Genomic DNA, 27622 nt, shown 5'->3' on the forward strand with positions numbered 1-27622 from the left:
CATGCACCAACATGTGTTTTTGCCCAAGAGGAAGAATTCTGCATATAAATAGTAACATTTAATATAGCTTTTCATTAGCATAACAGATGCTACTGTGGGATGTTATGTACATAAAGTCAATACTGCGCACACACTAGGGATGGGCAACGATTAATCGTGATTAATCGCATCCAAAATAAAAGTTTGTGTTTATGTGATATATGTGTGTGTGGTGTGTATGATGATTTTGTATATATAAATACACACACATGCATGTATATATTTAAGAAATATTTGCATGTATATACTTTATATATATTTATACGTAATTAATATTATGTATAAATATAAATATTTGATATATTAAGAACACATTTATGTGTTAGTATTTATATATAGAAAATAATTATACACACCACACACACATATATCATGTAAACACAAACTTTTATTTTGGATGCGATTAATCGGGATTAATCGCGATTAATCGTTGCCCATCCCTAGTACATATAGTATGCATACTAAAATAGGATTTTCAGCAAAAAACAAATGGTCCTGTGGACACCAGGCCTCCTTAGACAGAATGTACCGTGTAAAAATGAAACATTTTGAAACCAGTGAATATGTATTTTTGGTCTCAAGATAATACACACTGCAATTAGCAGTGTGAATTATCTTTTCATCTGTGTGCAAACGTACCGGGATTAGGAATTTTTTGATCTCCTCCAGAGCGTGACCCATTCTCGCATACGCTTCGGCTGGGGGAGCGAACACCTCGATTAGCACGTGGAGATCTTCGTTAAGGTGATTATACTTTGCCTCTCCGCTCTTTCGCAGTTCTTCTTCCTGTTAACGCAAGCGTACGGAAAAAAAAGAAACATTTCTGCATTTGTACACTTTTGCCACTTTTGCTCTGCTTCGGGAGCTAAAAATTGTGTCAATTACCTGTTGATTTTTTACTCAATAAAAAAATTAAATGTATATATTTTTAAAGTACAGTAGCAAAAACAGCCTGTTCAAACAGTTTATGTTCGAAATTATTTAATTTTTTGTGTTTTTGTATAAAAATTTGTATCATTTTTGTATTTAAAGAAATATATATTTTTCAGCAAGGACGTATTAAATTGATCAAAAGTGACAGTAAGTAGATTTAATATGTTACAAAATATTTATATTTCAAATAAATGAATCAAAAATCCTTCAAAAAATGTCATTTATTTTTTTAAATAGAAGATAAAGGAAGGAAAGACTCTTTTTCCGCCTTTGAATTTCCACGTTCTGGATACTAAGGGATGCAAATAAATAAACGAGCAAAATTAATAAACTGCAGTAATTATGCCATGCATATTAAATTCAATTAAAATGGAAATTCCATATGCAAATCCATTAACACTGGGAAGAGAGTGTGTGTGTGTGTGTGTGTGTATGTGTGTGCGTGGTGGTGGGGGGGTGTATCCAGAACTTTGCAAAGTAAAAGAGCAATTTAACAGGGACACAAAACTAAGCAAAGAATTACATCAGCCCACCCGTCAGATGCACAGATGAAGCAAGGTGAGATTCCTTCATCCAAAATGGTTTTTTTTCCAATGGAGAGCAAAAACGTGCTGTTAAGTGTGTGTGTGTGTGTCCTGTGCTTCCTCTGATGTAATGCAGTTAATCTGATCTTAAGACAGTCGCTTTTATGCAAATGAGATGCTAATTTCATCTGCTGTTTACTGAAAGAGTTTAGTGCAGATATGGTGAGGTAACAGAGTGTGTGTGTGTGTGTGTGCGTGCAATGGCAGTAGGAATGGAACACTGTTTTTTCTGTTTCACAGAACCAAGATTGTATTGTTATTGTAATGTTAGCTAGAGTAACAGGTCAATTTTGAGTGTCATTGTTTGTCTTGAGTTTCCGACGACTAAAACAAACTCTTGCTGTACTAAATGCTCTTTTTTTGTTCTTCCTTGTGGTTCATTCAACATCTTCGCTTTAGTTTCTCGTTCTAAACAAAAATCCGACGGCGTCGTCTCAAGAAATATCTGCGTACACACGAAACCACTGAAACGAGTGAAAACGGTGTAGTATATATGCCAGACCAGTATGGGGCGCTGTAATTCTGCCACAGAGATACACTATACGTGCAGAAGAAGACCTTGCGCGCTGTATACGAACCAAGCAGAAGAAGACGAAGATGGCGTGTGACGCAGATGACGTCATCGTTTCACAAAATATACGGATTGGCTGAACACACAAAACCGCAAGGGTGTAAAACCGCAATACGATAAAAACTTTAAAAAGAGACATCCACTCTTGCATTTTGTGGGCTGAGCAACGAAGGGAGGGGGTGTTCGTGTGGGTTGGTTTTCCAGAAATCGCTTACTGCACCTTTAAGGACGTTAAAATAATTATGTTATATTTGTATGGTCTACAGCGCTGAGAAAAGTGCTCGCAAGAGCATATTTTTCATATTTATCGGTGAACACGCACATACACAGCAAGTTTTCTAAACTGCTTCCAAAAAACAACCTCTTGCAGGGTTTGGGGCATGTATGTTTACTATCAACATCGTTTGGTAAATTCTGTGAAATTCGTTTCTGCGAATTCTAGAACATCAAAGAGAATTATGAGCTTCAAGCAAATGTGGGACGGCACTGCAGGAGAATCTCCAAACGGCTTAAAACCGCGCAGGTGAGCGTTCCAGATCCACACCGTCCAATTTGCGCCGTTACAATTCTCCCTCTCTCGCTTTTCTCCGTGGAGAGCTTGTTCACCAAAATCTGACAGGACCGGAGGAGAGCAGCAGTCAATAACAACACGCCCAATTAGTAGATAAAACCTTCCAGAACACCCTGAGCTCTGTAACAGCTGTCTGAAGGGAGAAGATTGCTTGTGTGAACTGGGGATATAATTGCGAGCACGCTTATACATGCACACATCAAAATCACCTGCAGTCGAGCTATTCGGAAATGGCCCAAAATCAACATCACGCACACGAATCGGTGAGAAATATGCTGGAGGGAAGTGTCAATCACTTAGAGGATACGTATCATGGAATTTCCTGACTCGTTTGAATACATTTTGCACAAAAAAAAAAGTTTACCAATTATAGCGTAGGTCATTTAGAACCGTCTTCAAAGTACAGCCTGTTCTAAAAGTTTATGGAGTGAAAGACTTACAAAAAATAACACTTTCTTCTCTGAAGACTGGAGTTATGATGCTGAAAATGCAGCTTTAAATCACATTTGTGTATTAATATAGAAAATAGTTATGAATGTTTTATTGCATTTTTGTTTTAATAAATGCAGCCGTGGTGAGCATAAAAGTCTTGTGCTTATACTTATGACGACATTAAAAAAAACATCTTACCATCCATGTTTTAAAGGAGTAGTTCACTTTAAAAAAAACTTTTGCTGATAATTTACTCACCCCCATGTCATCCAAGATGTCCATCTCTTTCTTTCTTCAGTCGAAAAAAAATTAAGGTTTTTGATGAAAACATTCCAGGATTTTCCTCCATATAATGGACTTCAATGGGAACCAAACGGTTCAAGGTCCAAAAGACAGTTTCAGTGTAAACTGCAAACTGTTCAAAGGGCTTTAAACGATTCCAGACGATGATTAAGGGTCTTATCAAGCGAAACGATCGCTCATTTAATAAATAAATAACAATTAAGTTGTATAAGCTCAAATGCTCACCTTGCTCTGTTCTGTGATGCGCGTTTGTGACTCCTGTTCGAAATCGTTCATCAAAATGAACGAATCTCTTTCCGAGTCAACTCGTTCATTTTGTTCGTTAAAATGAACCAAATGACATGAAAAAAGATTTGTTCATTGATAAACGAGTTCGAACAGGAGAGTCACACAGAACAGAGCAAGGTGACCATTTGAGCTTATAAAACTTAAACTTTGGGGGGGGGGGATCATTTCGCTTGATAAGACCCTTATTCATCGTCTGGAATCGTTTAAAGCCCTTTGAACAGTTTTCAGTTTGTACTGAAAGCGTCTTTTGGACCTTGAACCGTTTGGTTCCCATTGAAGTCCATTATATTGAGAGAAAAATCCTGGAATGTTTTCATCAAAAACCTTAATTTCTTTTCGACTGAAGAAAGAAAGACATGGACATCTTGGATGACATGGGGGTGAGTAAATTATCAGCAAAAGTTTTATCAGCAAAACTACAGCAAAACCTTCATGCAAACGAGAAGTGCAAAAATGCTGTACGGCAGCCAATCACTGTGGGGCGAAAGCAGTGATTTTCATTATCGGCCAACAGTTTCTGGGACTGAAATCATTATTATTTCATTTAATTCAGATTTCAAATGCACTGTACACCCTAAAGTGTTTTAAGCCATACAAATGTAACAAGTAAATGAAATAAGCACAAATATTAGGCCACGTCAAAACACCACCAGTGCCCAGAAAACACCTCAAACCCCACAGGGTTAAAATATATACTATTTTCCAATTGTATCTACGCAGGTAGATTGAGCTTGAAAACAATTATAGACCTGAACTGGGCTGATTTTGGTGCAAGAAACCTTGGCTTGCATAAAAAGAGATCAGGGGAAAACCACTAAATCGAACAAAACGACCACTTTAAATAGAAAAATGCCTCTGAATTGCTTGAACAGCCGAAGTCAGTTGAATGAAACGCTTGAAGAACTAATCTGTTGTTTGCCAATAACCCCGAACCTGTCAGACAATATATCTCTGTCCCTTTGTCTCTTGTGTTCTTTCTCTCTCGGACAGGATGCTGAGCTCAGCATTTCTTTATGACATTGTATCCCTTTTTCCAGGTGAGGTGTGTGTGTGTGTGTGGGGGGGCATCAGCAACTATCGATCCATTCAATCAGCGTCGCAGCACGTAGAAAAACGACAGGCGTAGTCGAGATCGTTCAGAGCGCTCCTCACCCGTGACAGCGGAGACAATGAGACGATGCGGTGAAAGACGGGACACTCTGCCTCGTACACTCTGATTAACGGCCAAAAGGGAAAAAACACTGATAATAAGGGAGAAGAGAATACCTTTTCTTTGTCTCTCATGGATCCCTTGCCGAGGATGGACATCTTGGTCAGCGTGTCCTCTTGTAGTCTCTTTAATGAGTTCCCTCGAGGGCCCAGGAGTTTACCCACAAAATTAAACTAATAAAGAGGGAAAAAACAGAGAGTTTTACTAACACTGCTTTGTACTGTCTTCTAATATTACTATATATATATCAGTTATGCAGAAATACATGATAAATATTTCCGCTGCAAAAGTAGTTAAATGTTTATCAAACCCACACACTGGCATTTTTTTTTTTTTTGCCCACATCAACCAATTAAACTGCAGCACTTTCCTTTCCGTTACCATTGATCCCCCCTTTTTTTACTGGTTATGTATGCTTCAATGATCAAATATTTATGTCTTTGTTCAAAATTCGTATTAATATTTTACAAATTATGTTTTTTTTATATATATAATTAGCTAGTTGCTAAATATATATATATATATATATATGAAGAGTTCAGATGCAAAAGCCTCTAAATGCCATTTGAAATTTTCTTCTTTAATGATGATTTTTTATCAAACTTGTATATTTGAGTTCAGTAATTTCACTTAAATAACAATTAATAGGTAATTATCATTGCCATTTAAGTGAAATCACTTAAACTTAAATATACAAGCTTGATAAAAATTATAATTCTGGAAGAAAATTTCAAATGGCACTTAGAGGCTTTTGCATCTGAACTCTTCATATATATATATATATATATATATATACAATATATACACACATATATACACACATATATATACATACATAATATATATATATATATATATATATTACATACAGTTGTGCCCAGAATTAATCATACCCCTGGTAAATACAATAAAAAATGGCTGTAAAAATAAATCTGCGTTGTTTATCCTTTTGATCTTTCATTCAAAAAATTGGCAAAAATCTAACCTTCCTGTGAAGTAAAAGAATTGAAAATGGGTGAGAAATCAAATTATAAATTAAATGTTTTTCTCCAAAACACGTTGGCCACAATTATTCATACCCCTATAATTTTTTATGAATAAAATGTATATGAAGTATATTCCCATTAATATTTACCTTTTTAGCACACCAGGGTGACTATGAACATGAAATTGTCCAGCTATGACTTCTTGTTTCACATGAGTTTAAATACGAGGAAGCACAAAGGCCAAATTTCCTGAATCATCCATCACAATGAGTAAAACCAAAGAACATCACTCTTAGAAGAAATGGTTCTATTTAGAACCAGAAATGGTTCCACCCCCCGCTTCATATATGGAACTCCAAAATGGTTCTATACAGAACCATTTTTTTGGTAACAGGTTCTATTGGCCAAGTATGGAACCCCAGGGTTCTATATAGAACCCAGAGGAACCCTTTTTTTAAGAGTGTTCCAAATATGTAATGCTGATAGAACCTTTTAAGGTTCTATATAGAACATTTCCTTCTAAGAGTGTGATGTGCATCAAAAGATTGTTGAGCTTCACAATATTGAAAGTGGATGTAAGAAAATAGCTAAAGAATTGAAAAATTCCCATTTTGACCATCAGGGCAATAATTAAGAAGTTATAATCGATTTTGACATTTCTTTTTTATAATTAATAGTTTTAAATTACCGTGAGGGGACAAAACCACAAAGTTTCTCTTGACAGAACTGCATCTGTAAAAGATGCTCTACTGAATCAAAAGAGACTCGAGATCTAAAACACACACCAGTGTTGTGTCACTTTCAGATGGATACCGGTGGCGAGGATCAAAGAAACAAGCGAGAGAATAAAGAGAAAGAAAGGAAGAAGAAACATCCCAGAGAGACCAAAGGATGACAAAAGAAAGAGGAAGCGTATAGGCCGGGGAGGCGAGACGGTTTCGCGGATGTTCTTGTTAAACCACTTCATCTGCGCCTGCTGTCTAGGCTTGTTAGCGATCTCAGCGCTGAACCTGGAGCGGGAGATCAAATCCTGCCACCCATGAAGACCTCAGACAAAGTCTAGTGACAACCCACAGCAACACAAAGGCTTGACTGAATCTGCTGGTTAAATGCGATTCCCAGAATTAGCAGAAAGAGCGGAGAGGCTGCACTCGACTACATACTAAAAGCATGCACTTCACTAAACACTTATGAGTTCATACGCATGTGAACGTAAGCATGCATTAATGAATGGAATGCATACTTTGACATTTCCAACAGACAAACTATTTGTATCCGAGCATCTCTGGCATACGACATTCAGCTTTTACTGCTTTGAAGAGTTTATCTAAAGAGATATTGTTGACATACTGTGCAGTACAGAACTATACAATAAATATATACAGAAATCTAAAGGAGTAGTTCACTTTTGAAAAAAACTTTTGCTGATAATTTACTCACTCCCATGTCATTCTTTCTTCAGTCGAAAAGAAATTAAGGTTTTTGATGAAAACATTCCAGGATTTTTCTCCATATAATGGACTTCAGTGGGAACCAAACGGTTCAAGGTCCAAAAGACAGTTTCAGTGCAAACTGCAAACTGTTCAAAGGGCTTTAAATGATTCCAGACGATGAATAAGGGTCTTATCAAGCGAAACGATAGCTCATTTAAAAAAAAAAAAAACGTTTCAGTTTTATAAGCTCAAATGGTCGCCTTGCTCTGTTCTGCGATGCGAATTCGTGACTCATCAAAATGAACGAATCTTTTCACGAGTCGACTCATTTCGATTCATTTCGTTCGTTGAATTAACCAAATGACACGAAAAAAGATTCCATTTTGATGAACGAGTTCGAACAGGAGAGTCACAAACGCACATCACAGAAGTTATAAAACGTATAAAAACGTATAAAAATGTGTTGTTTTTTTTAAATGTGCGATCGTTTCCCTTGATAAGACCCTTATTCATCGTCTGAAATCATTTAAAGTCATTTGAACAGTTTACAGTTTGCACTGAAACTGTCTTTTGGACCTTGAACTGTTTGGTCCCCATTGAAGTCCATTATATGGAGAAAAATCCTGGAATGTTTTCATCAAAAACCTTAATTTCTTTTCGACTGAAGAAAGAAAGACATGGATATCTTGGATGACAGTAAATTATCAGCAAAGTTTTTTTTAAAAAAAAGTGAACTACTCCTTTAAAGTTTAACTAGGAAGTGGTTATGTTAAATGCTTCTATTTTGTACAAAATATCGCACTTGTGGTGTTCCCGAAATGCTCAAAAATGAACAGCCTATACAAAAAAAATAGCTTATAAATCTCTCATTATGCTATATTATCACCTAATATTGGGTTCAATCTTTTGGTCAACTTGTTTTCTTACAGTTGGGACACGTTTTGTATTTATTTTTTTAAACTGATAAAACGTAATTTTGGGAAATAGTTATAACCCAGTTTGAGTCAAAGTCAGTACGTTTTTGTCCAATGAGATAACATTAACATTTTGTTAATGAGAAATGTTTGAGTTTATCACTGTCCTATAAATGTAGACTTTGGTATTTTGCCAAGTCTTTACATAAGTCTTTGCATCCATTTTCTATAAACATAATAACATTTCTCTCTGTTAAAAAGACTTTTTTCCATTGCATTGGGAACACACTTTGATTTGAGATGCACTAATCCTCATACTTTGGGACATAATAATCTCACACACTTTGTAGTTCTGATAGTATGTATGCAAATTAGGATAGAGCTGATGACGATATCACTAGGGACACTGTAAAGAGGTCATGACCTTTGATTCAAACCACTACTGAATCTATGATGACAGCACGATCTTTTGCATATGCCACATTTCCATGTACTTTATAAGAAACATTAAATGGAACCAGCAGTATATCAAATATACCGTATATTACTGCTTTATGCTCCCATTTAGTGTCAGTAAGTGGGTGTGGGATTTTAAGAGCGCGGTTTGTTCTGCTGCGTCGATGCTTTCATTAGATGCCTGTTATTTACTGAGGCTTTTGTTTAGCAGCTCTTTAATGGTGTAATCTGATGATATTAAGGCTTGTAAATGACAGCGTGGGCCTTAATCTGGACATTAAACACAACACTGAGCTGCGTGAGGATTTACGGAAAGCTCTAAATCTCCTAAACGCACCCCAACACACACACACACACCTTTCTTCAAAATTCACAAATATAGAAATGCTCAAATTGGCATGTCGTGTGTGTTTGCCCCTGAGAATGTACAACACATTCTCATCATATAGGTGACGCCATATGACATTTCGTCGAAATACTACGCACGTGGCGCCCTTTAGCGTCAATATAACACGCACTGTTATGGGTATGTTTAGGTCTGCGTCTCATATTGACGCTAAAGGATGCCAGTCACCTACAGTGTATGACGCCTTGGGTTCTGCGTGTTATAGTGATGCTAAAGGGTGCCATGTGCGTAATATTTCGACGAAATGTCATATGGCGTCACCTATATGACACCAAAAGATGAGAACGGGCTCGAATGTACCATAAATTCCCTCAATCGATCGTTTAAATGATCAATTGATCGATATGACCTTAACCTCTTAAATCCTAAACGGGTCGTTATTAAGTTATCACGTTACGATTAGGGTTGGGTATCGAGAATCGAGTATCGATTGGAACCGATACTAACTTTTCGTTTTTCCCGGAATCGTTTAAAAGTTAAAATTTCGATTCCTAGTTTCGATATTCACAGTCCGCCGAGCGGAAGAAGAAACCACTGAACAACACTAATGAAGAAGCGTCTACCAGAAGTGTTGGCATAACCGCGCGAGTCGAACATGAGTACCTTACGTCGGCGATCCAAAGTGTGGCTTCACTTTTCTAAAAATAACGAAATCTTGGCAAAATGCAAAATTTGTGACAAAAGGAGTATTTTTACAGAAGGAGTATTTCCTTCAGAAAGGCCGTTGGTTAGCAAGGTTAGCTAAACTTTTTTGACCCTGCCTCTTAAAAGAATCGGAATCGAGAATCGTTAGGAACCGGAATCGAAACAAGGAATCGCAATCGGAATCAGAATCGTTCAAATTCAAACGATACCCAACCCTAGTTACGATGACCACTTGCTTAACCAACATAAAATAAGTGTCGTTTTAAAACGTAGAAGCTTAGAATATAGGGAATATGACAATTACTTAACAAGTGGTTATAAATTTGCTGACATACGAGGGCATGTTTACTCGACACCGTTTTCAAATAGAAACGTAAAAAAATTGTATGCGTTTTGGACGTTCGTTTACATGCCAACTGCGTTTTGGGTGCCTAAAAAACGCAAAGTTTTGAAAACGGGTTTCAAAGTGCAAAATTTTGAATCTCTGAAAACTATGACGTAACGCACATGTGTATTACGTGTTCATCACCTATACGTCTATCGTGTTTCATCGCCATCTAGAGGCCTGGCAGCAAAATGCAAGGGTTTTTTATTAGTTTTCCCTCTAGGCGAAAAACAGTACGTGACAAAATAATTACGTCAGAATTCACAGTACTCATAAAAGAGTAGGCAAAAAGTACAAGTTTTTTTTCCTTAAAAAAAAAATAAAAAATAGGGGAGCATAATAACTGTTATCTGATGGACAAAATGTGTGCGGCTTTATAGGAAAATGTGTGTTGGCTTATAGGAAAGTCACAGGCAAATTGGGGTAATAGCTCACAGGCAAAATTTTGATATCCCACCATGACATTCATTATGAACTCATTTTAATTGCAGATTACATCAGGTAATGAGGGCAATTTACAGATCGTTCAGCTGATAGTGTCCTGACGCAGATGCTAAATCACATATACAGAGATCCATGTGTCACTTATTAAGCTTGGTTTACTTTTTATGAAAATTTCTGCTCAGTGTGTGTGGAAAACACAATGTTTGTGGCTGAGAAGAAAGCTGCATTCTCTGTTTCTTTGGGTTTGGACGACACACGAGACTGACTTCACAGACAAGCAGCAGAGACATGAAAAGGCAAAACAAGGTTCCATTTGACACTTTAATTTAAAGGAATAATTAACCTAAATCCTTGTTTACTCACAATCATTTCCTTCTGAACCCGTACGGTGTTATTTTATCCATATTCAAAGGATTTCTGAAGAAAACATGCAGGTCTTTTTATACAAAGCTACATAAAATGACTAAAATGATAAAGTCTTCTAAAGTCATAGATTTGTGTGAGAAATAAATCAACATTTAGCGTGTTTTTCCACTGAAAATCTTCCCTTTTGCTGTAGCTCTCAATCCTGACTCAAAAGAGATGGCATTGTCAGTAATTAACCTGCTGTTCACAAAAATAGCAATAGACGACTTGGAATATGTGAAGAAAAGACTCAATTAAATCTGTTTGTCATATAAAGCGATCCGGATCCCTCTTCCGAATATTTGTACTAAACCTTTCGATTCATATGGATTACTTTTACAATCTCTATATGAATGTTTTGAAGCGTCAAATTGGTAGTTGCTTAGATGTCAATTGAGGGACAGAAATCTTTCAGATTCATTTGTGTTCTGAAGATATGTGACTATCCCTTTAAACATCCCAACCAGACATACATTGCAGCTCAGACTATATAGGTGGGACTATTTGTTTGACTCATCAATGGCAGAGTTTGAGAAAAATGGTGACATGCTTCACTTTAACAAACACTTAACATGCATATTTCTTGCTCTCTAATATAAGATTCTTCTTGAATCCCAATAAGCAGCTCCTCTGACCTCACGAGATGAAATTAGCCGAGAAAGTGTCCCCGTCTTGTAAACACGTGCCGCATAAACGAGGCTAGAGGTGACGTCTGGAGGAAAACCGTTCCAATCAGATTCATCACACTCACCCTTCAAGCGCTCTCTCTTTCTCTACATCCACCTGTCAGACTGGACAAATTGAATTTGTCTTCCTCCAGTAGCTCTCTGAAGCTCTAAACAGCGCATTAGTGTCTGCAGTCATCAGAGCTGTCAAAGGCAATCTGTTTAGTGTGACGCGGGCGACGTGAATAGCCGCGCCGTGTGACATTACACTGGCGCTCTCGCTCCGTCGCTGATAATTGCTTTATTTGAAGAGGCCGATCATTACCGCTGTAACGCTGAGGGCTCACGTACCCCAGACATTCCTTTTAGCTGTGAGATGAAGTTTCATTTACAGGACCTGACGTCCAGATCTTTTTTTCTTCCCAACCAGTCGTCCAATAATGCATCGCTATGACAAAGCTGAAGTCCACACACTCTCAGAAAAAAAGGTACAAAAGCTGTCACTGGGGCTGTACCTTTTCAAAAGGTACACTTTTGTACCCAAAGGCTGCATTTTGGTACCTTAGTGGTACATATTAGCTCATGAAATGGACATATTCGCACCTAAAATGTACATATTAGGACCTAAAATTGACATATTAGCTCCTGAAATGGACATATTAGCACCTAAAATGTACATATTAACACCTAAAATGTACATATTAGATCATGAAATGGACATATTAGCACCTAAAATGTACATATTAGGACTTAGAAATTGACATATTAGCACCTAAAATGTACATATTAACACTTAAAAGGTAAATATTAGCACCTAAAATGTAACTATTATTTACCTACAATGGACAAAAGTTTACCTTTTGAAAAGGTACAGCGCCAGTGACAGCTTTTGTACCTTTTTTCTGAGAGTGCAGTAACTGGAGTTCAATATTAAGTTTGGCCCATGTACTATGGTTTTACTCCAAGTTACTTCAAGAATACCATAGTTTTAAATGTCTGAAAACCATGGTGGTATACAGTAGTAATTTTTGATAAATGTACTAAATTAGTTTTAAAATGTATGGTACTTCCATGATATTTTGGACATGTGAATTTCAGTACCACAGTGTATCTAAAATGACTACATATTAACATATGATACCACGGTATTACTGCCAGTGTACTTTTTGAAAAGGTAATCATATTCACATTCAGTATGGTATTAATATGGCACACGTCTAAACACCACGGCAAATATACTGAACGACTACACTTACAAAAAGTATGGTACAACAACCATGTTTCTTGGACATTGTACCACGATATTTTGGGAGGGTACCATACACTCTAAACAATGCTGGGTTGCTTTAACCCAATTTTGGGTCAAATATGGACAAACCCAGCCATTGGGTTAACCCAATGTTTGAGTTTGTACATATTTCACCCAAAATTGGGTTAAAACAACCAGTAGTTTGGACATGTGCCATTGTAGTAGCATATAAAAACCATGGTAGATGAATTTCAGAAATACACTGAAATTAGGTATTTTGGACATACCACTATACAAAACTATGGCACATAATATATTTCAAAGCACCACAGTTATACCATCTGATACTATGGTAAGTAATATGCTACTACCACAGTACTTTTTTAAGGATAATTATATTCAAATGGTATTTATATGGTACCCTAAGAAACCATGGTACATGTCTAAAAACCATTTGGTAATAACAAAGAGTATGGTACTACCACAGTTTTTCGGAGATGGTACCATGATATTTTGGACATATATCATGGTAGTACCACATAAAACCATGTATATAGCATAATTCAAAGTACCACGGTCCTACCACCTGATTCCATGTTGTTATGGGTTTTTTTTTTTTACGGATAATCACATTCACATACCACTGTATTTATGAGCTATGGATATTTGAATAACATGATTTTACCATGGTGCATGCAAATGTAAATGTTCTTGTTAGCACGAATGCAAACATAATTATCCCTTCTTTCCCCTAATAGATGAAGTGTTAAATGGGATCAGGATGGAAATGTTGAGTTCTGGACTCAAACCGGCCTCATCCATGTGAGCACATAAAGATACCAAGACACTAGAAGTAAAGATACCAACGAATCCCTCACGATCTAAAGCAGCAAACCGCTTCTGTGGACATGATGGACAGTGGGAAGAGTTTGTTTGAGTTTGGTAGGCACTCACACTCATAGACTGTGATTAAAGTAATCGGCTGATCATCCAGTGAAAGCGACGACAATTATATTCATGACACTGCATCGTGGAAACGCATCATACAACTAGATCATTCGACTCACTGCACTGTGACAAATTTCATACTGAATAGATAATAATCTCATTATAAGGTCCAGCTCTAAAGGAACCACAGAGACAACATGCTCCATGATCCACAAACATCTCTGGGCGACTGGGGACTCCGATGGGTGGAGGAGTCACAAGAAAAGCTGGAGTGGTGTTTAATAACACAAGCTGACATTTGTGTTTGATTAACATTTAGACAGTGTGGAAGTCTGGATGGGAACTCAATTGAAGCACAATGCTGCAGGAAATAAAACCCTGTGACCTGACAAAAACAAAAAAAGTTTTTAATAAAATAATAAAATTAATACAGGCTTGTAAATGACAGTGTGCGTAATTTGTGCGTTAAAATAATAATAAAAAATGTAGTTAAAAAAATAGGCTTAGGATAAGTGATTTGAACAAGACTTCAAGGTAAATTGACACTTGAAGGTCTGTTGCCTCGGACCAATTAGACCACCTAGCAACTAGGGTTAGGTATCGAGAATCGAGTATCGATTGGAACCAAGACTAACTTTTCGTTTTTCCCGGAATCGTTCAAAAGTTAAAATTTCGATTCCTAGTTTCGATATTCACAGTCCGCTGAGCGGAAGAAGAAACCTGAACAACACCAAAGAAGAAGCGTCTACCAGAAGTGTTGGCATAACCACGCGAGTCGAACATGAGTAGCTCACGTCGGTGATCCAAAGTGTGGCTTCACTTTTCTAAAAATAACGAAATCTTGGCAAAATGCAAAATTCGTGACAAAAGGAGTATTTTTACAGAAGGATTATTTCCTTCAGAAAGGCCGTTGGTTAGCAAGGTTAGCTAAACTTTTTTGACCCTGACTCTTAAAAGAATCGGAATCGAGAATCGTTAGGAACCGGAATCGAAACAAGGAATCGCAATCGGAATTAGAATCGTTCAAATTCAAACGATACCCAACCCTACTAGCAACACCCTAGCAACCACACGATAAGTTTTGATTCCATTTTCTTCAAACAAATATAAAAACAAAGTAAGCTTAGACACAAACTGAGCTCTGTCTCAGATATAAAGAAGTCTGTTAGTGCATTAATGAGCAAAATGAGTTCCAGAAATTTAAATATAAAATATGAACCAATACATTTTTTTTTTCCATTACAAATCCAGTCATGATTGTAACATCTTTTTGGCTCAAGGTTAGGCACCAGACGAAGAAAAATAAATAAATAAATAAAAAGAAAGACAGTAGTATGTGTGTGTGTTTGTGGTTTTGTGTTCGTGTTTTCATGTCTTTTATTTTGTAGTTTGGTTTCTGTTTCCATGTTTTGCTCTTGCCATGGGCTCTCCCTTTTTAAGTGTCACGTTCTGACCGCTGTCTATGAGTCAAGTTTATGTTTTTGTTCATGTTATGTTTCAAATCATGTTTGTTTCATGTTTTTTGTTTAAATTCACTTTTGGATTTAAATAAACTGCACTTGGGATCTTCAAATTGCCTTTAGCAGACTTTATTACTGTGTGTGTGTGTGTGTGTGTGTGTGTGTGTGTGTGTGTGTGTGTGTGTGTGTGTGTGTGTGTGTGTGTGTGTGTGTGTGTGTGTGTGTGTGTGTGTGTGTGTGTGTGTGTGATGTGTTACCCTTCACAGCACACTCCCTCTGGGATCCCAGAGCCCATTTACAAACCCTCTTCAAAAAATAGCTCACACACACACATTATCACTCTCTGAATGTGTGTGCACACACATGGCTGCTCGAGTACCATGTGTTTAAATATGTGCACAAATGTATGTAGCTGCCAAAAGTCCCTCTGCTCTCATGTAAGAAGCATGAGTTGTTCATCTGTCCAGGGTCCATTTGTCATGAAAAGAGGCCAATTCGTCATTTTGTCATGCCAATTCACTTGTTGAAGTAGGTTTTGATTGCTTGCATTTAAAACCAGCACATATCCTAGTCCAGTCCAATCATTCTAAAAATGCTTTTCTTTTTTCTTTTTTTGCAAGGATGCATTTAGTTGATCAAAAGTGACAGTAAATAAGACATTTATTATAGTGTTACAAAAGATTTGAATGCTGTTCGTTTGAACTTTCTATTCATCAAAAGGAATAACAAATGTATTACACTAAGCACAACTGTTTTCAACATTAATAATAATCAGAAATGTTTCTTGAGCAGCAAATCAGCATATTAGAATGACTGATGAAGGATCATGTGACAATGAAGACTGGAGTAACTATGCTGAAAAGCTTTGATAAAAGGAATAATTTATATTGTAATATATATATATATATATATATATATATATATATATACACTGAACAATATTATAAACGCAACACTTTTTTTTGTCCCCATTTTTCATGAGCTGAACTCAAAGACCTAAGACTTTTAATATATACACAAAAATGCCTATTTCTCTCAAATATTGTTAACAAATCTGTCTAAATCTGTGTTAGTGAGCACTTCTCCTTTGCCGAGATAATCCATTTACCTCACAGGTGTGGCATATCAAGATGCTGACTAGACAGCATGATTATTAGTGACTAGACAGCATGATATTTAGAGTGGCCTTTTACTGGCCACAATAAAAGGCCACTCTAAAACGTGCAGTTTTATCACACAGCACAATGCACACAGTTTCTATCTTTTTTTGTCTAGTAGAACTTAAAAAAAAAGGGTAACTTAAAAATTTAGTAGCCAAATTGGCCGGTGAGTGAAAAAGTTAATTTCAAACCATTTTATATATATATATATATATATATATGAAGAGTTCAGATGCAAAAGCCTCTAAATGCCATTTGAAATTTTCTTCTTGAATGATGATTTTTATCAAACTTGTATATTTAAGTTCAGTAATTTCACTTAAATAACAATTAATAGGTAATCATCATTGCCATTTAAGTGAAATTACTGAACTTTAAATATACAAGCTTGATAAAAATCATCATTAAAGAGGAAAATTTCAAATGGCGTTTAGAGGCTTTTGCATCTGAACTCTTCATATATATATATATACTGTATATATATATATATATATATATATATATATATATATATATACACACACAAGAAAAAAATCTTTATAATTGTAATAATATTTCACATAATTACTGTTTATACTGTACTTTTATAAAAAAAAAAAATTATTCCAAACTAATATATGTATTGCTTATTCAGAAAATATCAGTAGCTCAGTCTAAAAATAAAAGTGAATGGAAAGTGGTGACTATAATAGTCAAAGAAATGTGAGCACATGCTATTCTCCTTCCACATGTCCTGTTCATTGATTCGACTCTTTCTTCCCTAAAACGCCTCCTCAAACCCTCACATAAACATGCTGTTCTCATTATCATCTGTTTAAAACCCTTTCAATGCCCTAAAAGAGACAGTCAGACATCTACACCTGCTGCTTCAATCTCTCTAGTTCTCTCTCTTTCTGTGTGTCACCTTTTCACCCTCTCAAGATGGAGCGGTGTGAATTAAAAACCAGGCAAACAAAGAAGCCCATTAAATTATGTTTGGAGAACTACGAAAGCACATACTAAATGACGTACAGAAAGGATTGGTCCTCGTGTGAGAGTCTTTTGGGAATACAGCGGGAATATATGCACACATCACATGAACACACACACACGTTGAGTAGTATGATAATGTGATAGTCAAGGTCAAGCTCACCTCTATCTCTGCGAAGGAGGGAAAAAATCTTCAAATAACACACTCAACAGCAACAACGTTTGCTGGAAATTGGGAGCATTTGCTGGAATCGCCCCATGCTTCATTATCAAACTCATGTTCATATTAACAAGTGCTTTTCATTCTTTGAAATGACTGTGGTCTGTATAGAAGTGCTGCCATGCCGTGTGATAGATAAGATGTTAAACAAATGAAAGGTTATCAGCAAAAAACGCATGCCGAACCAATGAATTTAAACACATCTAATTATTCTACACCACAACACTGCATATAATTATAACATTATTTTATAAAGTGCATTTACAAAGTGCAGAAAAACATTAAAAATAACCACAAATAAAATAAAGCGTCCATAAAGCCATCCTGAAAGAAAAAGTGAAGTTAAGATGGGATTTAAAAATGGGATTTTGTGAAGAACGCAAATTACGCCTGCATGTAAGGAATTAAAAGGTCCGCTAAATACTAGGGAGCTAAATCGTACAGTCCTTCATAGGTTAACATGAGGATTTTAAAAATCGACTCGGTACCTGACCATGTGATCACCTACAGTACCTTAGCCCCACTTAGGAAACAAGCTGCCGAGTTTTGCATACCGTATACTGTCATTTATTGAGAGCTGATTTCTAAACACCAACTAGTAGCGCATTACAAAAGTCAACAACGGAAGTTAATTAATCTTTCATAGGTAGTAAAGAACAATACTGGACATAAACGTGTAATATTTCTGATCTGAGATGAAAGTAGGATGTCTTAACAACACTGTACATAGGGTTCGAAAATTAAACATGAGTCAAAAATGACTCTAAACTTATCTTGCGGCTAAGTTGAAGATTCCAAGATTTTTCTCCATATAATGGACTTCAATGGGAACCAAACGGTTAAGGTCCAAGTGAGAGTTTCAGTGCAGCTTCAAAGGGCTTTAAACGACACCAGACGATGAATAAGGGTTTTATCAAGCGAAACGATCGCTCATTTAAAAAAAAAAAATAACAAAGTTTAAGTTTTATAAGCTCAAATGCTCGCCTTGCTCTGTTCTGTGATGCACGTTTGTGACAATCCTATTCGAACTCGTTCATCAAAATCATCATCATTTGTTTCATTCAACGAACGAAATGAATGAGTTGACTTGGGAAAAGATTTGTTCATTTTGATAAACGAGTTTGAACAGGAGAGTCACGGACGCTCATCACAGAACAGAGCAAGGCGAGCATTTGTGCTCATAAAACTTAAACTTTGTTTTTTTTTTTGTTTTTGTTTTTTTTAAATGACTTGATAAGACCCTTATTCATGGTCTGGTGTCGTTTAAAGCCCTTTGAAGCGGCACTGAAACTCTCATTTGGACCTTGAACCGTTTGGTTCCCATTGAAGTTCATTATATGGAGAAAAATCCTGGAATGTTTTCATCAAAAACCTTAATTTTTTTTTTTCGACTGAAGAAAGAAAGACATGGACATCATGGATGACATGGGGGTGAGTAAATTATCAGCAAAGGTTTTTTTTAAAAGTGAACTACTCCTTTAAACAGCAAAACTGTTTTATACACTGATAATAATCAGAAATATTTCTTTAGCATCAAATCATCATATTAGAATGATTTCTGAAGGATCACGTGACACTGAAGACTGGAGTAATGATGCTGAAAATTCAGCTTTGCGTCATGGAAATAAATTACATTTAAAATATAATAACATTCAAACCAGTTATTTTAAATTGTAATACTTTTTCACAATATTACTGTTTTTACAGTATTTTTTTATCACATAAATGCAGCCTCGGTGAGCAGAAGAGACTTCTTTCAAAAAATCTGTGACCAGTTTTTGTGTTGGGTGTAACCTCTTATATGATACGACACAATTAAAAAAATAAAAACTTTTAGTTGTACTCACTTTGGGAAACTGTTTTACAGGAATCAAAATCTTCTGTCCCAGTTTCATGTTCTTGTTGATGACCACATCGATGAACTTCTCATCCTCTTTGTCTTCATCTTTCTGAATCTTTTCAATTTCTGTTGAGAGAGAAAGACAGGGAGAGTTAGTCAAATCGTTATATAGGTAAAATGAATGTTTATCAGAGTGAATCTCAGGTTCAGAGATAAGCCCAGATAAAAGTCTTGCCATTTGCCCGATGTCATTTGTACCAAGCGTATTTTGACTGATCAGTGGACTGTGAAATAGCTTCCATTGGCCATGCTGTAATTCGATTGGATATGCTTATAATCTGATAGAAATTTCTCTGTGATTGGAGGATATTTCTGTCTTTGTGGCAAGTGACATCTGATTAGACATTAAAGTGTGTAAATGAGCTCTTCGAGGACGCACAGAAGTCTTTGTTGTGGGACACAGTGGGGTGCTAATATATTAGTCACATTAATGAGTTATTGTGTGTGTGGGTGTCACAGTCTTCGTCTTCACCTGTTTGTCTCGTCATCTGCACTACACCTCCCCGGATCCTTTTGTTTCCACTCCCGGACTCACTCCCTCATCAGCCACCTGTTCCTCGTCATCATCATCTGTTTCACCTGTTTTCACCCCATTATGTTTGATTATTTTGTGTATTTAGTTCCCTCTGTGTTACTCTATGGTTGTCGGTCGATGTTTAATGTTACCCTGTATTTGCTCCGGTTTCCCTGTCTTCCTGCCGGTATTTGTTGGTAAATAAACGTCATCTTTGTGTTAAAATGGACTTCTTCCACTCCTTCTACCTGCACTCCTGCACTCCCGCCACCACACCCCGTGACAGATCGACCGACCGCAATAAACGGAGTATTATGGACCTTCCAGCGGTAAGCCTCCTCTGTTTGGACCAGGAAGACCGCTCCCTGGAGTCCCATACCAGGGACTTTCTGGAGTTGGCGTGCCTCACTCACTATCCGGACCGCTCGCTGTGTGTTTTCTACATCGCCAGCCTCAGCGAGCGGTCCCGGGCACGCCTCCCAGGGAGCGGTCCCGAAGAGGATTTCCTCGCTTGTGTGGAGTGGGTGCGGGTGTGCTGTGAACCCCCATTCTCCGTGGAAGAAGTCACCCGCACCACTCCAACATCTGAACCCTCACCTTCACTGGTCTCCGTCAGCCCTGCCGAGCCCGCGCTCACCGTCAGCCCTGCCGAGCCCGCGCACACCGTCAGCCCTGCCGAGCCCGCGCACACCGTCAGCCCTGCCGAGCCCTCGCTCACCGTCAGCCCCCCCAAGCCGGAACTCCCTTCACCGCTGGGTCCGGCCAGCTCTCCAGAGTCTGAATGCTCTTCACTGCTGGTTCCGTCCAGTTCTTCAGAGACTGAATGCCCTTCACCGCTGGTCCCGTCCAGCTCTCCAGAGTCTGAATGCTCTTCACTGCTGGTTCCGTCCAGCTCTCCAGAGACTGAATGCTCTTCACTGCTGGTTCCGTCCAGTTCTTCAGAGATTGAATGCCCTTCACTGCTGGTCCCGTCCAGCTCTCCAGAGTCTGAATGCTCTTCACCGCTGGTCCCGTCCAGCTCTCCAGAGTCTGAATGCTCTTCACTGCTGGGTCCGTCCAGTTCTTCAGAGATTGAATGCCCTTCACTGCTGGTCCCGTCCAGCTCTCCCGAGTCTGAATGCTCTTCACTGCTGGTTCCGTCCAGTTCTTCAGAGACTGAATGCTCTTCACCGCTGGTTCCGTCCAGCTCTCCAGAGACTGAATGCTCTTCACCGCTGGTTCCGTCCAGCTCTCCAGAGACTGAATGCTCTTCACCGCTGGTCCCATCCAGCTCTCCAGAGACTGAATGCTCTTCACCGCTGGTTCCGTCCAGTTCTTCAGAGATTGAATGCCCTTCACTGCTGGTCCCGTCCAGCTCTCCAGAGTCTGAATGCTCTTCACTGCTGGTTCCGTCCAGTTCTTCAGAGATTGAATGCCCTTCACTGCTGGTCCCGTCCAGCTCTCCCGAGTCTGAATGCTCTTCACTGCTGGTTCCGTCCAGTTCTTCAGAGACTGAATGCTCTTCACTGCTGGTTCCGTCCAGCTCTCCAGAGACTGAATGCTCTTCACCGCTGGTTCCGTCCAGCTCTCCAGAGACTGAATGCTCTTCACCGCTGGTTCCGTCCAGCTCTCCAGAGACTGAATGCTCTTCACCGCTGGTTCCGTCCAGCTCTCCAGAGACTGAATGCTCTTCACCGCTGGTTCCGTCCAGCTCTCCAGAGACTGAATGCTCTTCACCGCTGGTTCCGTCCAGCTCTCCAGAGACTGAATGCTCTTCACCGCTGGTTCCGTCCAGCTCTCCAGAGACTGAATGCTCTTCACTGCTGGTTCCGTCCAGCTCTCCAGAGACTGAATGCTCTTCACTGCTGGTTCCGTCCAGCTCTCCAGAGACTGAATGCTCTTCACTGCTGGTTCCGTCCAGCTCTCCAGAGACTGAATGCTCTTCACCGCTGGTTCCGTCCAGCTCTCCAGAGACTGAATGCTCTTCACTGCTGGTTCCGTCCAGCTCTCCAGAGACTGAATGCTCTTCACTGCTGGTTCCGTCCAGCTCTCCAGAGACTGAATGCTCTTCACTGCTGGTTCCGTCCAGCTCTCCAGAGACTGAATGCTCTTCACTGCTGGTTCCGTCCAGCTCTCCAGAGACTGAATGCTCTTCACTGCTGGTTCCGTCCAGCTCTCCAGAGACTGAATGCTCTTCACCGCTGGTTCCGTCCAGCTCTCCAGAGACTGAATGCTCTTCACTGCTGGTTCCGTCCAGCTCTCCAGAGACTGAATGCTCTTCACTGCTGGTTCCGTCCAGCTCTCCAGAGACTGAATGCTCTTCACCGCTGGTTCCGTCCAGCTCTCCAGAGACTGAATGCTCTTCACCGCTGGTTCCGTCCAGCTCTCCAGAGACTGAATGCTCTTCACCGCTGGTTCCGTCCAGCTCTCCAGAATCTGAATGCTCTTCACTGCTGGTTCCGTCCAGCTCTCCAGAGACTGAATGCTCTTCACTGCTGGCTCCGTCCAGCTCTCCAGAGACTGAATGCTCTTCGCTGCTGGTTCCGTCCAGCTCTCCAGAAACTGAACGCTCCTCCCTGCTGGTTCCTTCCAGCTTACCCGAGCTCGAGCTCTCAGCCCCGCTGGTTCCGTCCAGCTTTCCCGAGCGTGAACTCTCAGCCCCGCTGGTTCCGTCCAGCCATCCCGAACCTGAGCTCCCCTCACCACTGGTTCCAACCAGCCCCGTCCAGCCATCGCCCGAGACCGTCCAGACCGTCCAGCCAGAGACCGTCCAGACCGTCCAGCCAGAGACCGTCCAGACCATCCAGCCAGAGACCGTCCAGACCGTCCAGCCAGAGACCGTCCAGACCGTCCAGCGAGAGACCGTCCAGACCGTCCAGCGAGAGACCGTCCAGACCGTCCAGCCAGAGACCGTCCAGACCGTCCAGCCAGAGACCGTCCAGACCGTCCAGCCAGAGACCGCCCAGACCGTCCAGCCCGAGACCGTCCAGACCGTCCAGCCCGAGACCGTCCAGTTCCCATCTGCCCTTCTCCCGGGGACTCAACCCAAATATTTTTTGGGGGGGGGGCCAGTGTCCCAGCCACGGCCGCCCGAAGGGCTTTCTCCGCCGTGGCCGCCTGAAGAGACCTCACCGCCATGGTCGCCCGAGAGGTCCTCACACCCTGCTCCGCCCTGGCCACGCCCTCACCCTGCTCCGCCCTGGCCACGCCCTCACCCTGCTCCGCCCTGGCCACGCCCTCATCCTGCTCCGCCCTGGCCACGCCCTCATCCTGCCCCGCCCTGGCCACGCCCTCACCCTGCTCCGCCCTGGCCACACCCTCATCCTGCTCCGCCCTGGGGGACTCCCTGCTCCTGACCACGTCCTCCACAGCCTCCAGGGCGCCCACCCCCCCTCCCCGCTGATGTTTCGGCTTGAGGTCACGCCTACCGGGAGGGGGGAGTGATGTCACAGTCTTCGTCTTCACCTGTTTGTCTCGTCATCTGCACTACACCTCCCCGGATCCTTTTGTTTCCACTCCCGGACTCACTCCCTCATCAGCCACCTGTTCCTCGTCATCATCATCTGTTTCACCTGTTTTCACCCCATTATGTTTGATTATTTTGTGTATTTAGTTCCCTCTGTGTTACTCTATGGTTGTCGGTCGATGTTTAATGTTACCCTGTATTTGCTCCGGTTTCCCTGTCTTCCTGCCGGTATTTGTTGGTAAATAAACGTCATCTTTGTGTTAAAATGGACTTCTTCCACTCCTTCTACCTGCACTCCTGCACTCCCGCCACCACACCCCGTGACAGTGGGTCATTGTATCACTGTGGGTACTCATAATACATTGCATAGAGACATTGAGACAAGCAGATTGGAAAATCAAAACGTCCATCAAACATAAAACATCAAACTTTAAATTTGAGTTCACTTGATCAGGACAGCACAATGATTAAATTGCTCAATCAACTGCAAGATTTATCTTGTGCAAACAAACAGCCAGAAACAATCTTGCTCATCCTATTTTTAACCATGATTCTCAGAACAGTTTTAATGTTTAAGTGGAAATACTCTATGGCTGACCTGATTTATGGATCAGAACATATTGTTCACAAATATTAATCAAAAAAGTAAAAAAAATAATTAAGCAAACCTTAAAAAGGTCCTCTCAAGTTGGCACAATACAACTCAATTCTCATCCCATTGCAATATAACAATGTTTCTATATCAAAAGCTTGGCTTATGAATATTAATACGTTTCTGTAACAATTACTAATTAATAATTAGATAAGTCATCAAAAGAATTCAACAGTGCCCATCCACTGTATCATCGGCCTTGGTTCAGGAAGTTTTTTTTTCTTTTTTCTTTTCCATGGAAATAAACCATTAAAGGGGATAGTTACTTGGAAATAACGGACCAAAGTGACTGTGCCTTCAGATCACTTGGCCGTGGCTGTGGTTACAAGAGATGAAAACAATATAAATACTGTTCGTTTTCTCACACAAACCACTCGTTTCGTGTCTTAGGCCATCAATGTGTACTTACATTTACGAGTCATTAAATCATGTTTAATTTGGACTTCTCTGTGCATGCTCTTTGATGTGGTGACCATAGACCTCCATTATATGACTGACAGACAAGAACGGTTTGACCTAATAACATCAAAATTGAAACTAACTGTGGAAACAAAGACACCTACATCTTGGAAGCTCTTGAGGTAAGCTAAAACGTATCAACAATTAATTTCAAAGTGAACTATCCCTTTAACTAAACCAAATGGTGAATTGTTACAGTATGTTATAAACTTTGATTTGAAGCAAAAAAAGTATTTGAAAACTTTACAAAAGTCAAAGGTACAAGACATGTGTACAAACAATGAAGTATTTCAACGGAATTAGCATTACAGAATTACATAATCAAATTAAACACAGTGGAGAATTTCAAAACTATTGATTTACAGAAAATGTAGTCTAAACCAAAAAGTAATACCCGTAGGCATGACGTATAAGATTTGTGGTTATTCTTTTTTTACCATATTTACTAAACAGAGCAAAATAGTGCGTGAGTGCAATTCCAAAAAAACTTGGATGGGTGTGGAAGGTTCTGCACGTGATTTACTGACGACACACAAATAAAAGAACACAGAAACAGCTGGATCATTTCCATAATGAGCAAGAGCAGCCCAAATTTGCGTCTTGTTTAAGACATGCTTTTTTTTAAATAACGGGGTAGATAATGCCGCAAATACAGTAAATTTTCTAGCGCAAACCTTAGTAAATTCATTTAAATACTGTCCCATAAATTTAGCATAAATGCATATGCAATAAGGTCCGCTTCAAAAAATATCTCTCCACACATTTTCAGCGCAAATTCTGACAGTATTTTTATTAACACCAAAAGAGGGTTTGCACTGGCGCAAGCTGTTAGTAAATCTAGTATAGAAGTCTTAAGTCAAGTCTCACAGGAGGCACACCAAGAATATGGTACCCCACGTTGGGCGCCATATTACCGGGTGAGTATTGTATTCTTTAGGCTAGATTTTGCTATCCTTTTCCTACCTGATTTTTTTTTTTGATTTAGATAAAAGGGTGTAAGATAAAAAAAGACACTCCAAGTAAAAATATAGGTAGTCTATTATGTCACTTTTATTGACTTGCCGAATCGAGTCAAATTTAGTTTCTTCCCAAAATGTATCCAGTAAACCCTGACCATTAACTCTTAATGATATTTAGAGCACTTTAAAACATTTAAATTATGAAAAGCATTTTTAATGTTCTTTTCTAAAATCTGTCATCTTGTGACGGTTATTGCGCTTTAATATTCAACCCTCTTTTCCATTATTTGTGCTTTGGTGTGGATAGTTTATGCAAAATTAAGACAACCTCCAATCCCTCGACTAATCAGGAAAGGATTTCTATTCAAACTGTTATGGAGAGTCATCACTTTTTACTTTAAAAAAAAAAAACTTTTGCTGATAATTTACTCACTCCCATATCATCCAAGATGTCTACATCTTTCTTTCTTCAGTTGGAAAGAAATTAAGGTTTTTGATGAAAACATTCCAGGATTTTCTCCATAATATTGGACTTCATTGGGAACCAAACGGTTCAAGGTCCAAATGAGAGTTTCAGTGCAGCTTCAAAGGGATTTAAAGGACACCAGACAATGTTTTGACGTCCTGTTACAAAAGCATGTGAAAAAAAAAATACAAAATTTGCTAGGCCAAAAAGCGTTAATCGCACGATAAAAAAAAATGACGCCGTTAAAATGGGTTTGCGTTAACGCTGTTAATAACATGTTTAACTTGTTATACACATCAAATTAGTGTATATGTACAGTATAGCTATGCCCAGAGCTGGTAAGAGAACAAATGTTGCCTTCTTCAGTCAGGTCCACAGAGACAGAGGATTCAGTGAATCTGTGGTTCATCTCATTGTTTCATGTCATTATTCCTGTAGTCGTGGGGCACAAAACACACCCGAGAGAATACTTGAAAAATATAAATTTCCCTCCTTAAACAACCAGCAGCCTTTACAGCAGAATCATCTCCATTCAGAAGAGTGTGACCTACTAACCAATCTAAGCTCTGGAACAATAACATAGGATCATAGACCATACTGTAGCACTTTAAATTAGTATATTGGAAAATTATTGAACTCATATATAAATAAAAAAGTTTAGTGCACCTGTTTAAACTAGATTGTGGGTGGTTGGTGAATAAGATTCTGGGGATTGCGATGAAATCCAGAGTTATGAAGTGGCAAAACTTTTATTGTTTTGAGAAGACCTTTTGTCTTTAGCATGTCAGGATACCGTAATCTAATTTCTATCCAAAGCTTCCAGTCTTTTGAAATACATGTAGGGCAGTGTCAATCCGAGCTCAGGTGGGGCAAAATCAATAGTACAAAGAAAAGAAATTTGGGCATTTCAATATAAAATTCAGAAACTGGTATGATTTGTAGGATTATGGAGGACTCCCTCTTAAGACTCCAACAGAGGACAGCCAGAAAACGCTCCATTAACTCCTCAAATTACACAAGAAGGGGCAGAAAGAGGAGACTGGCAAAAAGATTTCAAAGAGAAGCTCTTGGAGATTTGAAAAAGCTCAGTTATCCATGAATCTAAGCAAGATGAATTAAGAACATACAGACAATGATTAAACTCTTCTAAAGGTAGCATGTGTTGCATATAAATTACAAAAATGTATATGTTAAACGTTTTTTTTTACACATAATATATAGCATGCGGAAATTAAAGGTACAATATGCAAGATTGTTTCGCCACCAGGGGTCGCTAACCTCTTACAGTAACAAAGGTGTATATTAATGACGTATATTCCGCATTAAGCGGAATTATGGATCTTGTCGTCAAGCTGATGGATCTTTTATGGATGAGTGAATACATTGATGTTTTTAACTTGACTGTGGAATGAAGCAGGGCGCGATTGCTAGACGTATACCAGCGCCACACGCAACGCGAGTCCCGCGGATATAAAGAAATAAGGACATTTAATTCTACCGAACTACATGCTGAATTACTCACACAGGTCAGTTTATTAGAGGAATTAAACT

The 27622-nt window shown here is 39.1% G+C and overlaps 1 protein-coding gene across 2 annotated transcripts in view; it reads right to left on the reverse strand.

The window, feature by feature from the left end:
• Positions 1-27622, reverse strand: part of khdrbs3 (KH domain containing, RNA binding, signal transduction associated 3) — a 151048-nt gene that overhangs the window by 42209 nt on the left and 81217 nt on the right. For both annotated transcript variants that reach the window (XR_016147298.1, XM_089122786.1), the window contains exons 2-4: positions 19524-19642; positions 4988-5104; positions 679-825 (exon numbers count right to left, since the gene is read on the reverse strand). Coding sequence is in view for 1 of the 2 variants with exons in the window: in XM_089122786.1 (XP_088978912.1) it covers positions 679-825; positions 4988-5104; positions 19524-19642 (383 nt within the window). In the remaining variant the exon portion in view is untranslated. The remainder of the gene's footprint in view (positions 1-678; positions 826-4987; positions 5105-19523; positions 19643-27622) is intronic.

The sequence above is a fragment of the Pimephales promelas genome, chromosome 18, assembly GCF_988280905.1.
Source record: "Pimephales promelas chromosome 18, fPimPro1.hap1.1, whole genome shotgun sequence".
NCBI classification, from domain to species: domain Eukaryota; kingdom Metazoa; phylum Chordata; class Actinopteri; order Cypriniformes; family Leuciscidae; genus Pimephales; species Pimephales promelas.